At 43.0% G+C, this 16,066-nt stretch overlaps 1 protein-coding gene across 2 annotated transcripts in view; it reads left to right on the top strand.

Annotated features, from left to right (window-relative positions):
• Nucleotides 1–4,536, top strand: part of CDH9 (cadherin 9) — a 79,144-nt gene extending 74,608 nt beyond the window's left edge. For both annotated transcript variants that reach the window (XM_024203418.1, XM_024203427.1), the window contains 2 exons: nt 206–457; nt 4,049–4,536. In XM_024203418.1, coding sequence (XP_024059186.1) covers nt 206–457; nt 4,049–4,536 — 740 coding nt within the window. The remainder of the gene's footprint in view (nt 1–205; nt 458–4,048) is intronic.
• Nucleotides 4,537–16,066: the final 11,530 nt, after the last annotated feature.

Raw genomic sequence — 16,066 nt, 5'->3', positions numbered from 1 at the left:
ATAGGCTTGCCAACTTTGGTTGGATGAATTCCTGGAGGTTTCATCACATGATATTATCTTTAATTAAAGATTAATCTTTAATTCCTGGCGTCTCCAGGGCAATCCTGGAGGGTTGGCAACTCTAGCATGCCATCTCACTGTTTTCCCCCCATGCCAGAGACCACATCACACTGTCACACACAGTTATTCTGCTCCTCCATTTCAGATAACACAGCAGGGATTCTGACTAGAAGAAATGGATATAGCCGCAGTAAAATGAGTACCTATCTCCTGCCAGTCTTAATATTCGACAATGACTATCCAATCCAGAGTAGCACCGGCACGCTGACAATTCGAGTGTGTACCTGCGATAGCCGGGGGAATATGCAGTCCTGTAATGCTGAGGCTTTGCTCCTTTCAGCTGGCCTCAGCACGGGTGCTTTGATTGCCATTCTCCTCTGCATCATTATACTGTTAGGTAAGTGATCCTTGTGACCTATATGTAATTTAATACACACGTGCTAGTCACTGCTTTATTGTCTGCTGTCACTCTACAAAGCCCTTGATTCAGGTGACTAGAGAAAAGCCCTTAATATGGCCATTTTCCACACTAACTACCTTGTAATAGGGGGGTTTGAATGTGGACTGTAAGTCATTACAACTACTCAAAAGAAAGCTGAAAACCGGGATGAGAATGTCACTGTTTTACTAAGATGTGATATGAGGCAAATAGTAACGTAGGACTGGATTCTGTTACCCTTACTCAGGCAGAGTATTATCTTACTTGACAAGTAGTCCCCCATTTAATGAAGTTGAGTAATGTACCACTCAACAGGAGTACAGATGACAGAATCTGGCTCCTAATAATTAAAAATTAACAATTACACCAGTTATTAAGTCATTTATATTTTCTATATTTTAAAAACATCTCGATAGAAAATATAATGGAGGAGCTATATATATACTAACTTTCAAACATTTGCAAGTGGAAGGGGGTGGGGCAGGTGACTGGTGGGCGTGGAAGGGAGAAGAACAGGGAGAGAGTGAAGGGACAACCTCAAGGACATCAGGAGATATGCAGGGATTTAGGATGAAGACTGGTGAGGGAGGGTTGGGGAGATGAGGAGGGCGGCTGCTAGGTTTGACAACTGGAGAAAGTGCTGAGGAAGGAGGCACAGGAAGCTGGTAAATCAGCATGAATGCCATGCACAGCTTATGTAAGAGGCACTGAGCACCTGACTGTGAAAGATACTAATTCACGGCAACCTTTGGAAGCATATCAATAAGGGGTCTGCCCTCATAAATGCCTCTGGATCTTTTCAGTGACGTACTTAAGCATACTTGAGTAAGCCAGTATTCCTGGCTGACAACAGGGGAAAACTGAAAAAAAAATCTAAAAATGGCTGCTGCACACACAAAGAAACTATGTAGAACAGAACTGTAGAACCATCGCCATTCAGTGAATCACATTTAAGCATATAGCTCCTGTTCATGTTCTCTCTGTCCTCAGCATGCCCTCTCTTCCCTTTAGTCACCAGTGTTCAAGTTATTGCTCACCAGTGCTCATGTATAAGTTGGCTCATATCGCTGAGCACAAGTGAAACCTATTTCTTAGCATGAGTTAGGCATCCATTTCTACATCTGATCCACAGATGACTTAACTGTGCTGTAACTCCTAGCTACTGGTCTTAGTCCTTTAGCTCCTGCTGTAGAGGCTCACACTTCGGCTTCAATCACTTCATCCAAAGGTGAAAATTGCTATACTAGTATTTCTTGCAGCAGGATCAGTTGTTTAAATAAGTGGCTGTTAGTACAGACCTAGATTCCAAGTCCTGAAGCCACTGAAGTCAATAAAAGTTTTGGTATTCATGACTGTAGGTTCTTAGGGCAATTTTTTTTTAAGTCTAAGTGACTTAGGCTCCTAAGTCCTATTTTCAAAAGTGAATTAGGCACCTAGGACCCTAAGGGCTGGTCTACATTACAGCTGCCGGTCGATGTAAGCTAAGCAATTTGAGTTACATTAGCCTAACTCAAGTTGACGTAGCTCGGTTCCACTTACTGCAGGGTCCACACTACGCTACATTGATGGGAAATGCTCTCCTGCCGACATTGCTTCAGCCTCTCATTGCGCAGGAGTACAGAAATCGATGGGAGAGCGCTCTCCCGTCAATTGAGCATGTCTTCACTAGACCCTCTAAATTGATGCCGTTGCATCGATTGCAGCAGCACCAATTTAGCTCCATTGTGAAGACAAGCCCTAAGTCTCACTGAAAGTCAATGGGACTTAGGCCATGTATAAACAAGGAGAGCTTTGCCGGTATAGGTATACCAGCATACTATCCCAACAAAACGCTCCCAGTGTGGACACAGCTACACCAGAGTAACCACACTTTTACTGGTGTAGCTTTTTTCAGTCCCCATCTCCAAAGTGAAATAAGCTATACCAGCAAAAAGTGTGATCTTTGCCAGTATAACAGCCTTTTTGTGTCTTTTGTCAGCACAGCTATACCTGTCAGAGATGGCACCTATTCATACCCCTGACCAACATAGCTATGCCAGCAGAAGCTGTATTATAGCATGCCTGTCACTTTTGAAAATGGGGCCTTAGGAACATAAAGCTTGACCTACACTAAAAATGTAGGTGCCCCGGAGAGACTTAGTTAAGCTGACTTAAGCACCGGTATAGACAACACTAGGTCATAGAGTTTAATGCCAGAACGGACCACCAGATCATCTAGTCTTTCCTCCTGTATATCACAGGCCTCCACCACCACCCAGCACCTGCACATCAAACCCAACAACTGAAATGAGACCAAAGCATTATAGCCCACAGGAGACTAGATTATGATGTGCCAAAGGCAGAGAACAGGAGGGACCAAGGTGCACCAGTGCCTGAGGCCCCCACAATAACAGGGAAATGATTACATGAGTTATACCTAGATAATGCAGGAAAGTCACTTGCACTTACATGCTGCAGAGGAAGGTGAAAAACCTCTAAGGCCCCTGCCATTCTGACCTTGGGGAAAATTCCTTCTCAACTCTACATATGGTGATTAGACATAGTTAGACACAGAGCATATGAGCAAGAACCAGCCAATCAAGCATGTGAGAGAGAAAATGCTTGGTGCCACCTCAGAGCACTTCCCTCCACATCCAATGTTCCATCTCCAGCAATGGGCATCTTTGATGCTTCAGAGGAAGGAGATTAAAAAAATAATAAAACCTCCCATAATATATTGGAGGAAAAAATCCCTTCCTGACCCCTGCAGATGGCTGGCTGAAACCCTGAAGCATGAGATTTTGGGAATGTAAGTCAAACTGGATGTGAGTCCCAGAGCTGTTGATCCCTGACCCCTACCATCACAAGCAATCCATTATACAATCACACTCATAATTGTCCAGCTTTCTCCTAAAACTAAATTAAGTTGTTTGACCCCACAACTCCTATTGGGAGGTTGTTCCAGAACCTCACTCCTCTGATTGTTAGAAACTTTCTTCTAATTTCCATCCTGAATTTGTTCATGGCCAGTTTACATCCATTTGTTCTTCTATCAACCTACCTACTGCCTCTCAAGGGGGTGCATTTACTACAGTGATTCCATTGCTGTACTATACTATAGTACTACAGAAGCACAGGTGTAGCCATACCCTCACTTATGAAAATGTTACCCCTAATGTCTGCATGGCAAGCAGCACAAAACAGAAATGAAACAAACTAAACATTATTAGGGACTATGGTCAAAGAAACCTCCTCTCCAGTGTGGAACCACAAAATGACAAACATTAGGAACAGGATTTTGCTTGACACTGAAAATGCAAATCCTAATCAATAATACATTTCCTTAACTTTAACCTAACTTTAAAATTAGGTATTTGTAATTCTTATATCTGAATCAACATTCACTTTATTATTGTTCAATAGTAGCTTTTCCCTATTTTCCAAACATCCTCTCTCAGTTATAAAATTATTTGTCCATTGCAAATATGCATTAACTCCATTTCAGTGCTAACTATCTTGTCCATCTCATTATTTAGGCTACACTGCAGCTCATCATCTATTTGTTTTCAGTTTTAGTTGTGCTGTTTGCAGCATTGAAGAGGCAGAGAAAGAAAGAGCCCTTGATCATCTCAAAGGATGATGTCCGGGACAATATTGTGACTTACAACGATGAAGGAGGTGGGGAAGAGGATACCCAGGCTTTTGACATTGGAACACTAAGGAATCCAGAAGCAAGAGAAGAAAGTAAGATGAGAAGAGATGTTATCCCAGAAACTATATTTCAGATAAGGAGGACTGCACCTCTGTGGGAAAACATTGATGTCCAAGATTTTATTCAACGAAAGCTAAAGGAAAATGATTTAGACCCAACCGCACCCCCTTACGATTCACTAGCGACATACGCCTATGAAGGGAATGATTCTATAGCAAATTCACTTAGCTCTTTGGAATCACTTACTATGGATGGCAACCAAGATTATGATTACCTCAGTGACTGGGGACCTCGATTTAAAAAGCTGGCAGACATGTATGGTGGAGATGACAGTGACGGAGACTGAGAAAGTAATCTGTGACTTGGTCAGTGTTAGTGGAGGTAATGTCTATGTTAATAGATAAAGTGGCCTACACTCTCTTACTTGGAAAAAAATACAAAAAATAGGTGTTGTCTTAGTAAGAGTTTGCTTAATAAATAAGTCAACGTAAATTAATATGATTGATTTAAATATAAAAATAAAATCTGTACTTCACCCTCTCTGCCTAAAAACCCCTGAAGGAAGATTCTCACCGACAATGAGAAGACACTAAAAAAAGGCTTTTTGTGCCTTTAATAATAAATAGATGGAAAACTTATACTTTTTTTTTTAATTGCTTTGCATCACATTTATTACTAGCTGGGAGATTGTGCACCTGTGTTGTAACATAATCTGAAAAAAGTATACCTTAAAAAAAGGAATTAATATTACTGCCATATTTATTGAGTTAAAGAATGTCTGTGTTGATTCATCAGGATATTTTTATATATGTATATTATATTTTTGTATTTTTATTAAATAAATTAGTATTTATAAAAACATTATTTCATTTACTTTGCCACTCATAAATTACTGAACAGGAGGAATCGTATGCTGTATGGATTTTTTTTCAAAATAATGTCTTTACATCAGAAATGGCTGTACTGTAAAATGAAGAGAAGAAAAAATACATGAATGGGTTTCTCTTTGACAGAGGTACAGTGTAGAAAAAAATAAAAAGCAAATTTTCTGGGTAAGTCCAAATACAGGCAATTATAATAAATGTAGTCTGCCTTCAACTTGGACTGTTCAAAGGCATCAGCATATAGTTTCACTGTTGATTCCACCCCTCCCGCATCCCCATTTACTGGCAGTTGGCCAATAAAAGGATTAAATGCATGAATTACAGAGGATTGAAGAAACCATGAAGGTTTGTTCCAGTAGGTATGCTATTCAGGCAAAAAAAAATTACTGTGCTTTTTATATTTTGATGAGAAAGCAAATGTTAGCAATCCAGGAAAGTCTGCTGCAAGCTAATCTTTTTTTTTTTTTCCCCTCTCTCTCTCTTTCTCTTTTTTTAAGCTAATAATGCTTTTTTTAAAACCGAAGGGCAGTTAACAGGAAGAAGAAGAAAAAAAACCTTAATAGTTTTAAAAGATTTTAGTGTAGTTTTCCTTCAGATAAAATACCATAGCAAATTGCATGGAATACATTTTTACCACCTGGAACACATTTACGCATTTCATACATCTATGGATAATACTGTGCAATCAGTTTTTAAGCAATGGAGATTTTTCATTGACATCACAGGATGACATGGCCTTATATTAGGGTGGAACTGGTTGCAACACACTAATTAAGGTTGCAGCAAAGGTTTCAATTTAGAAAGAGTTTTACACCTTCACTTCATTAAAAAAAAAATCATAAAATGGCAAAAAGCAAAACAAAGAATGTAAACTTTGTGTAGCATTTGAATTTTTCAACATGATTTGATGATTTGTGAGTATATACAGAGAAAGTACTAAGAGTTCCAAAATCACTGTGTTTTTAAATTTTCAATGGAATGCCTCCGTTTATTTTTGGACTTCTTTTCCAAGAAATTTGAAGCCCTCTGGGCTTTGCTTCACATGTGACAATTTCCAGAGTATTATATGTAGATAGATAGCATTTTTGCACAGAGTTTATTTTGAACATTTGAAAATAGCTGCAAATATATGCACCAAAACAAGCCTGCATTGAAGACAGAACTGCTGTTGTCATACAGATTAACATGTAGAACTTTGACGTGCCAGAGAACCTCACCAACTACTGCTGTCACTTCAGGGAAATTCTCTGGACTGTCAGGCCAGAAGTTCAAATCTCTTTTCTCCCATTTATATTTCTGTGCACTCATTTCACCACCCTCATTTATATTTCACCACCCTCATACTGACCAAGACTATGAACCCCAACCTAGAAGGGAGTCAAGTATGTGCCATTGCTGCATCTACCCACCCGTTACACAAGTATGTTAACAATAAGATTACACAGAGTCACTTCAGGAACAGCTGCAAACAGAATCCAGACCCAAATTTTATTTACTCAGCCATGTTGCTTTTCAGAGTCTTTGTTCCAAAATGTGCATGATTTGGTTATCATATCTGTAACCACTACACTGTATTCCGCTCCCATATCGAGGGATAGAATCCAGGATCCCTAATCTCCATTTTTCTGCTTCTATTCAGCAAATAACTGTGTAATCCATAGGGAAGTATGTGTCAAGTGCACATTAGTGGCTGTTCTACATTAAGGTTACTCCTGTGGCTCAAATGCTAAAGACGGGACTGGTAGATCAGAAATTGCAGCATTCAAATCCTGCTGATGACTCATATGGAGGGACTGTTATAGTGGCATGGAGTAGCACTATATACTCCAAATTCATCAAACTTACATTTAGATGTAAAACTGTAAAGGCAACCACGGCAACATTAAGGCAGAATAACTTCCCAAAGGCATGGAACGAGAGAACCACATCTGTTGGCATAAGAGGTCAGTGTTGAGTTTCATAGTCAATTTGATGAAGTTGGGGTACACATTACTTTTCAGTATCTACTGGAAAGGGAAATGAAAGCATAAAGTTGGAGTATAAGCAATATGGAATTAGCAAGGAATACAGGATGTTTTCCCCTTAACTTCTAGTCTCCAGGATTTTAAAGATTTTGTGTTGGTGCTACGTATCGCAAAGCAAATTTAAGTCACTAGAGAAAGATTTTGTTTGTATCAAGTCTGAACACTTTGCTCAAGAAAAACTCCCATTGACTTTGAAGGAAATCTTACCTGTCAGTGCTTAAAGTAGATCAAAAATAAAATGGAGAGCTCATCAGTTTTGTCTTACTGTAAGGGAGCAGGACATTGGCAGTATTGCCTAGCGGTCACAGCTGAGCTGAGGTCCACATGTCAGCGACAGTAGTCTCTGTGCAGGGCTTGGAGGAATTGCTATAGCTGGGTTCAATAAGCAAGAGTTAGGGTCAAAATCAGGCTGTGATCAGAGACCAGAGATCAGAGGTAGTAGCAGGCTAGAGTCAGGAGGTAAGAGTCAGGGTCATGATGGGATCGGAGACCAGAGATCAGGAGATGAGGTGAGGTCTGGAGTCGCAGTAGGTGCAAAGTCTGTCTTGCTGCCCAGACAACTTCTGGGGGCACCCTCCAGAGTTAAATAGGATGGTTGGCCAATCAGAAGGCTGCAGGGTACTGTCAAGTCTGGGTCCCTTGGATGATATTTCCTGTAAAAAGAACAGAAGTACTTGTGGCACCTGTTGCTTATTCTCCCTGGCTGTGACTCTGCATGGCCTTCGGGTGGCACTGTAGGAAAGTCAGCCATCCCAAGCTCTGCAGACCCAGCTTCTAATCCCTATATCCTTACATTACTCCCCTCTCCAAGCACATCCTTCCTCCTGGCGGGCACTGGGCCTGGTTTATCCAGGTGTTGTTGATGAAACCTTGTTACCAGGTATGGGGCATGGACATGGACATTAGCAGTGGGTTCCCAGGATCATTCTTCAGGCCTATAGCTCTCCCACTCAATTAGGTAGTAGAGTCTCCCACTCTGTACTTTAGAGATGAGGATAGCAAGGACTATAAATACCTCATGCCCTTGGACCTGGACTGGCATGGGAGGCTGTTGGAACCAATCAGGAAAGGGGTCCTCTATGCAAGGCTTCAGGAGGGATACATGGAAAACAGGATATACCTTAAGGGATCGAGGGAGCTGCAATTTAAAGCAAGGGTTGATTTGCTGATAGGGTTGATTTGCTGACAAATCTGGAATGGTGCAAAGAACTGGTAGTCTAACTCAAGGGACAGCCTGTTTGTACGGAGGTGTTTTGCTGCGATCTAGACCTTTTGACCTACAGTGAGAGCTTGGGCTTCCAGGCATTGACCGTCTGCATATCGCTTGTAGTCCCAATTCATGTCTTAAGTTCCTCCTGTATATGGTGAATTCATTGGATCCAGTCAGCAGCTGCTGGGTTCAGGGATGCTGTGGGCAAGGCTGGGTGGAAGTGAGAGTGGACTCCATAATTTGCGAAGAAGGGACTCTGCCCCACGGAGGTGTGGTCGGCATTATTGTATGAGAACTTGGCATAAGGAAGGAGGGGGAACCAGTTATCTTGGTGATAGTTGACAAAAGCACCATATGTATTGCTCTAATTCTTGGTTCACTCTCTGCCCATCTACCTGATGGTGGTACATGGAGGAGATAAAAGCACAAACAATTAGCCAGAGTAGTTCATGCCAGAACTGCTGGCCTTGGTCTGAGGTGATATGGTCTGGAAGCCCATGAAGACAGATCACATGAACCACTAGAAGTTGAGCTATTGTTGCAGCAGAGGGCAGGCTGTGTTTTGGTCAGTTGGTCTACAACATTCAAGACTACTGTGTGGCCATCAGACTCAAAGAGTTCCAGTACAAAGGCCAGGGTGATAGAGGCCCAGGGTCCAGGTGGGGTCTTCAGGGATATTAAGGCTTTGGGGAGCTTAGCATGGGGCGTGCATGCATGCACACAAGTTTCAAGAGTGAATGTGGACTTTGGCTCAGATACAGGGCCACTGAAGAAACAGGAAGCCATGCAAAAAGTATTAAGGCAGCCAAAGTGGCCTGCAACTAAGTGCCAAGACAGAGATGAAGCACTTCTAGCTAGGGGTGCCTTGGTGGAACATACATGCACCCATCAAGGTAGGTAATCCCATCCTGTGTGGAACAGTCTATTTTTATTCTAGATCTTGTTTACTCAGGCTCTTCCATCATCTCCTGGACTAACAGGTCACCCCATAAAGTGGATGGGATTAGATCAAGCAGGACTTGGTGTATTCTAGCACTAAGGAAGTTTTGACATTTTAGGAGACAGGGTGGTTCTTAGTTAGGTCTCCTCACCCTCTTGATAGTATTCTCTCTTCTGGAATAGGGCATCACCTTTCCCACTCCCAGTTCCCGGGCAATAGGTGATGACAAAATAAAACCAAGAGAAGAATAATGTCCACCTGGGCTGTCTTTGATTCAAGACTTGAGCCTCACTCAGTATTCAAGGTTCTTATGGTCAGAAAAGACTTTACCTGGGTGTCAGATTCCCTCAAGATGATGGGCCACTCTTCAAAGGCTGATTTAATTATGAGTAGTTCCTTATCTAACATCTCATATTTCTATTTGGCAGGGCTAAGTTTTCAGCAGTAGTAGACACGGGGGTGCAACACTTTGACCATGCTTCTGAGATACTATGGCTCCAATAGCTACATAGGAGGCATTGCCTGGGCTAGGGCCAGATGTGCTACAATGGGAGCGGTGAACTTCAGGTATCCAAACAAATTTGACAGCTTCATGGAGGAGGTTGTTCACCAAGGTTATATGCCCTGAGTGGACTGGAATGAACTGTTGGTAAAAATTCACAAAGCCCAGAGGCGTTCTGTAACTCCCCGGGGGTCCTGGGCACTCCCACCTGCAAATGGCCTCTGCCTTCTGGGATCCATCTTGACACCCTTTAGGGAAAGAATGCAACCCAAGAATTTTGTGGAGGACAGGTCAAAGGCACATTTTTTCCAATTTCACAAACACACCATACTTCCATAGTCTTTCCAGATAGAAAAAATGTGGAAACAATGGTGCTCAGGAAAACTCAAGTATGTCATGAAGATAGAGGACTACATACAGATCCAGAATATCTCTAAATACATTGCTCACAAAGTTTTGAAAGGTCACAGGATCTTTGGTCAGCCTGAATGGCATTACTAAATATTCAAAGTGTCCATAGCAGGTTCAAAAGGCAGTCTTCCATTCCTCTCCTGCCCTGATGCACCCTGTCAGTACTCTGAAGGTCCAGTTTGATTAAAATTCCGGTAGACCGCATACAATCTAGTAACTCTGAGATTAAGGGTGGGGGATATTGATTTTGGACTGTCACTTGGTTTACGGCCTGATAGTCTACGCAACAGTGAAGTTTTCAGTCCTTCTTAATGAAAAGGACCGGAGAGGGAAGGTGGAGTGCTGGATGAAGCCCTGGGCCAGGTTTCCCTGGATGTACGCAAGAAGGGCTGCTAGTTATGGTTTGGACATCACATAAATACATCCATATGGACCTTCACTCTCAGTTGCAGGTCTATGGGGCAGTCATAGTCATGCTGTACTGTGTCTGCATTTTTCATTTAAAAAATGTCCCCATATTTCCAATACTTTCCAAGGATATGGGGGCTCAGGCTTGGGAGTGACTCCTTTTGGCTAGCCAACACCATCTGGTGTTCCCCCACAGGCACTGTTGCTTCTGATCGGCTGAAAGAGCCAGCACCAGAGGGATGGGACCAGCTGCACACATGCGGACCAACTGGCAACGTTCAGAAGGGAAGATGATCCTCTTTTCACAGGAGGAGATGCAAGAATCATGCTGCTCCAGCCAAGTGATGCTGAGAATTAGGAGGAAGTGTGGAGAATGGATCACACTGAACTGTAACACTTCCCAATGTAACACTTTCCTGGATTACAGCCTTTAGGAGTTCTGTTTCCTGCATTACTGGCCCCAAGATCAGGAGGGACCCATGTATTGTCTCCATGAGAACTGATGTAGGCTTTCAATGGAGGGAGATGTGTAGCGTTTGAGCAGCTTTAGCATCTATGAAGTTATCTATAGCCCTGGAATTAACCAGTGCCCACTGAGGGGGAATCATCTTGGCCCCATCCATGGAACATAACTTTTTTCATACTTGTAAGTGTGGGAGGACCTGCAACTCCTAGATCAAATTTCTTTCCAGGGCTGGGGGGAAGTTCCATAGTGTAGTGCCCTGATGCTGCTCTGACTGCCCCCCTTCCCGCCCACAGTCCGGGCTTACTCATTTCCCAATTCCTTGTGGGTCAAGGTCCACAACCGGCAAGAGCAATGGCACATCCTGGTGCTACACAATAAAAGCATAGGTTATTGTGCCATTGCCACTCCTTTTCTTCCAGGGTCAAGCATCAGTGGCCCAAATTAGCCTGCATTGGTTCATGGTGGGGCCCTGGGGGTTTTGGTGTAGAGTGTGGGTGAAACGGTGGCAGGATGCCCCTCCTCTCCTCCTTTCACTCACACAGACGGTTGTCAGTGCAGAAGAGAAGTTAGTGAAAGCATCCAAGTGGGTCATGGTCTCAGTGAGGGCTAGCTCATCCCTTACTTCCTCACTGAGTCTACATCAAAAATGATGCAGTTAAGCTGCCTCATTCCACTCAATGTCGTCCGCGAGTCAACAGAACTGGGCAGCGTATGAGGCAGCTGGGCATTGCCCTTGCTGGAGCCTTTGTAATGTGGCTTCCACTGAACAAGTGCAATGAGGGTCATAAAAAATTGTGGAAAATGCTTTCAGGAAGACATTCCAGCCCACTAACACTGGGCTGTCCTAGTCCAGCCTGGGGGAGGCCCAGTCCAGCTCTTCTTCAGCTAGCAAACTGATCACTAGTTCCACCATGGAGCCTGGTCAGTAGGATACATTTGAGGTCATAGCAGGAAAAGGAGATTGGTTCAGGAACCCCCTGAACTTCTGGTGGTTCTCATCAAAACATTCAGATTGTGAGGGTACTATGAGGCCCTGTTCAGAGGACAGTGGCCCAACTCAATCCTGGAGCATGGAATTCTCTTCTTGGGACCATGGTAGCTGCAAGCTGAGTATCTGGTTTTCCATTAGGAGTTGCAACATTTGGGACCTCAGCAGATGACTCTTGGTTTGGAGTTGTGCAATCCACTCCTCCAAATCTGGTACCTCATTGGGTCCAGTTGGTGATGGTAGACACTTCTTTTCCATATCCCTGTTAAGATGTGCCCGAGGAGGGGTTCAGAATTGGAGCTGCGCAAACTGTAAGGGACTGGGGAGTGGGCAGTCTGGCCTAGCAGTCACAGCTGGATTGGGGTCCACACATCAGGGACAGCAGTCTTTGAGCAGGGGTCTGAGGAATTGCTAGAGACTGATTAAGTAAGAAAGAGTCGGGGTCAAAATCAAGCCTGGGTCAGAGACTGGAGATAAGAGGTAGTACCAGGCTGGAATCAGGGTCAGAGTCATTCAAGAGGTAGAGACTGGAGATCAGCCAAGAGTCAGGCTAGGATCGGAGATCAAAGGTCAGGACACGAGGTGAGGTCTGGAGTCACAGCAGACTCAAAGTCTGTGTTGTTGGCCAGAAAACTTCCTGGGGCATCCTCCAGGGTTAAATAGGATGGTTGGCCTCAGGGTACTGTCACTCAGAGTTCCTGAGGAAGTGCTTCCTCCTGTGGGAAATATTAGCTGGTCCAGGCTCTGAAGCTACAGGTTTTAGTCCCCACGTCCGTACATAGATGTTGCCATTGATCTTAATGTCACTTATTTAAATGGAGAGAAAATAAATTGGTGGAAGAGACAGATTGATTGTCTGTTAGAGGAGAAAAGTGGATTAGATAATTCTGGTAAGACATCTCTTCTTCCATGATAGGTGCTGCTGCCCCACCTGCAATACCTTGGGAAGACTAGGAACCCCATAAACTCCAAAATCAGGCACCAGCTTTTCCTGTTGTGTCTTTAGATTCCCTTGCCTCATATGTCCTCACCATATCAGCCAAGAAGAGGGATCTCTACACTCTATTTTTACCAGAGGAGTGAAGCTGTGTTGTCCCATGCTTTCCCCTTATTTTAACTCCCGACTTCAGGATGCATCCTAACTAACACAGGACTTGGATGTATGGGCCCAGTCCTGTGCCACTGAAATCAATGGGGGGTTTTACCATTGACCTGAACAGAGCAAAACTGAAACCTACAAGAACTACATAGAGAAGCTTCTCTTAGCAGTTTTCTTCTCCATTGGGTGGGGGAGGGGAGAATTGAGAGAATGCACTAAAGGGTGTATGTGTGTGGAAATCAGAAACAATTCAATTTTCCCCCTTTTCTTGAAATTTCAAAGTATGAAATAATTCAGCCAACTCTTAGAAGAAGAAGAAGAAGAAGGCAGTTGTGCATTCTGGATAGGAGGGTGGCACCAGCAATTTTTCAGAGAATAAAGCAAGTTAGTAGCGTGTGTGTGTGTATTTTATATACAACAGTTAATCAAAAGGAAATATTGAGGTCACTATTGGGGTAAAGATGATTTCTAGGCCCAAAGGAACAGCAAAACACAACGTATGTTCAGCTAAGTACATACTAGAGCTGAGAGGAAGGGAGGTGGTTCCATGTTTGGTTATTGAATAATGGCCTGTCAGTATATGGAATATATTACACTTTCCAAGTTTCCTCTGATTAATCGTGTCTTAAACTAGAGATGGGTCTGAAACCAGAACCTCCAGCTATGGGCAAATTGGGATTTGCATCTTCACTATAATTTCACAGAAATCCAAAGAGTAAAAAAGCTTCTTGTCCAGCTTCAATTATGTTTCTGCAGATGTGATACTCTTCAGCAGTAAATAGATTTTTATGATAGCCCCATGGACTCAAAAAATAGGTACATTTCCAGTTATTGTTCATTTTGCCTTGAAATTCTGCACAGCTCTAGTCATAACATATTAATTTACCCTATTCATGCTCCAAATGCACTTGCTTTTAGAGCTGATGTGCAAAGTATTTCTTTTCCTCTTACGGCAGAATGACAAGCTGTGTAAAGTGAGCCTGCATGAACCCCGATTTGCGGATTTTCTGGTGGGTGTAAAATGATAATAGTGCCGTTCATTAGGGTTTTGTCCTTCAATTTTCTGTTAGATTTACTCACAGCCACTTAGATTGCATTTGAATCACTTTATTATCCCTTACAGCAGAACAAGAATTGCTATTGACCATAGATTCATAGATTCTAGGACTGGAAGGGACCTCGAGAGGTCATCAAGTCCAGTCCCCTGCCCTCATGGCAGGACCAAATACTGTCTAGACCATCCCTGACAGACATTTATCTAACCTACTCTTAAATATCTCCAGAGATGGAGATTCCACAACCTCCCTAGGCAGTTTATTCCAGTGTTTAACCACCCTGACAGTTAGGAACTTTTTCCTAATGTCCAACCTAAACCTCCCTTTCTGCAGTTTAAGCCCATTGCTTCTTGTTCTATCCTTAGAAGCTAAGGTGAACAAGTTTTCTCCCTCCTCCTTATGACACCCTTTTAGATACCTGAAAACTGCTATCATGTCCCCTCTCAGTCTTCTCTTTTCCAGACTAAACAAACCCAATTCTTTCAGCCTTCCTTCATAGGTCATGTTCTCAAGACCTTTAATCATTCTAGTTGCTCTTCTCTGGACCCTCTCCAATTTCTCCACATCTTTCTTGAAATGTGATGCCCAGAACTGGACACAATACTCCAGTTGAGGCCTAACCAGCGCAGAGTAGAGCGGAAGAATGACTTCTCGTGTCTTGCTCACAACACACCTGTTAATGCATCCCAGAATCATGTTTGCTTTTTTTGCAACAGCATCACACTGTTGACTCATATTTAGCTTGTGGTCAACTATAACCCCTAGATCCCTTTCTGCCGTACTCCTTCCTAGACAGTCTCTTCCCATTCTGTATGTGTGAAATTGATTGTTCCTTCCTAAGTGGAGCACTTTGCATTTGTCTTTGTTAAACTTCATCCTGTTTAACTCAGACCATTTCTCCAATTTGTCCAGATCATTTTGAATTATGACCCCGTCCTCCAAAGCAGTTGCAATCCCTCCCAGTTTGGTATCATCTGCAAACTTAATAAGCGTACTTTCTATGCCAATATCGAAGTCGTTGATGAAGATATTGAACAGAGCCGGTCCCAAAACAGACCCCTGCGGAACCCCAAAGAGGGTGTGTTGGGGGTCATGTTAGTCATTTTTGTCACTGAGGGCATGGAACATTATTTCAGCTGTTTGGAGGGGGGCACAGACTGCTTGTTGCTAGGACCAAGCATGATAGTTTGGTATGTGGGAAAGTGTTAGTTTGGGGATGCCCATCCCTTCCTCCCCTAACTACTAACTTTACTTCCAGCCAATCTCTAGTTGCCCCACAGCATCCAGGCATCCCACAGCAACATCCACACCTATCATCAGCCCCGTGATGCTTCTGAGTTTAGCCTTATTTTGGTGCCTTGCAACTGAACTGATGTGTGTTCTAATGCCCATCCAGAAGCTTTTAATTCCAGAGAGAGTGTGTGAGAGACAGAGATGGGCAGTTTTTCAGATATATCTCAGAATATAGCAACTCAGCAGCAACAATGAGGCACTATGCTGCAACTCACTCAGAAGCAGCTTGAGTTAATCTTTAAGACAGAGAGGATGACATTGGGGCAGAAGGGGAACATAGTGGAACGATACCAGGTTGTGGAACTCCACATCAGCTGGTCCTCAATCCTTGTAAAAATAGTCATTTTTGTTATGATTTCTTCCCTCACTTTTCATTTAACTTCCAGATGAGAAATTATCTTCTTATTGTAGAACCAATACCAAGTTCCCAAGGGTGCGAAGCTGGTAATTTTATAACAAACCTACAGGACTAAACCCTGCCCACTGTTGTGTGGATGTACATAGAGAAAACAGCACATGAAGAGGCTTCCCCCATTTCTCCCATACAACTGAAAGGCCCTGTTTCAACTCAGTACTCTAGAAGGAGTATAGAATGT

This window comes from Terrapene carolina, unplaced genomic scaffold (genome assembly GCF_002925995.2).
Source record: "Terrapene carolina triunguis isolate 2854851 unplaced genomic scaffold, T_m_triunguis-2.0 Scaffold53, whole genome shotgun sequence".
NCBI classification, from domain to species: domain Eukaryota; kingdom Metazoa; phylum Chordata; order Testudines; family Emydidae; genus Terrapene; species Terrapene triunguis.
Note: the sequence above shows the minus strand (reverse complement) of the source record. Positions and strands in the feature narration are given on the sequence as shown.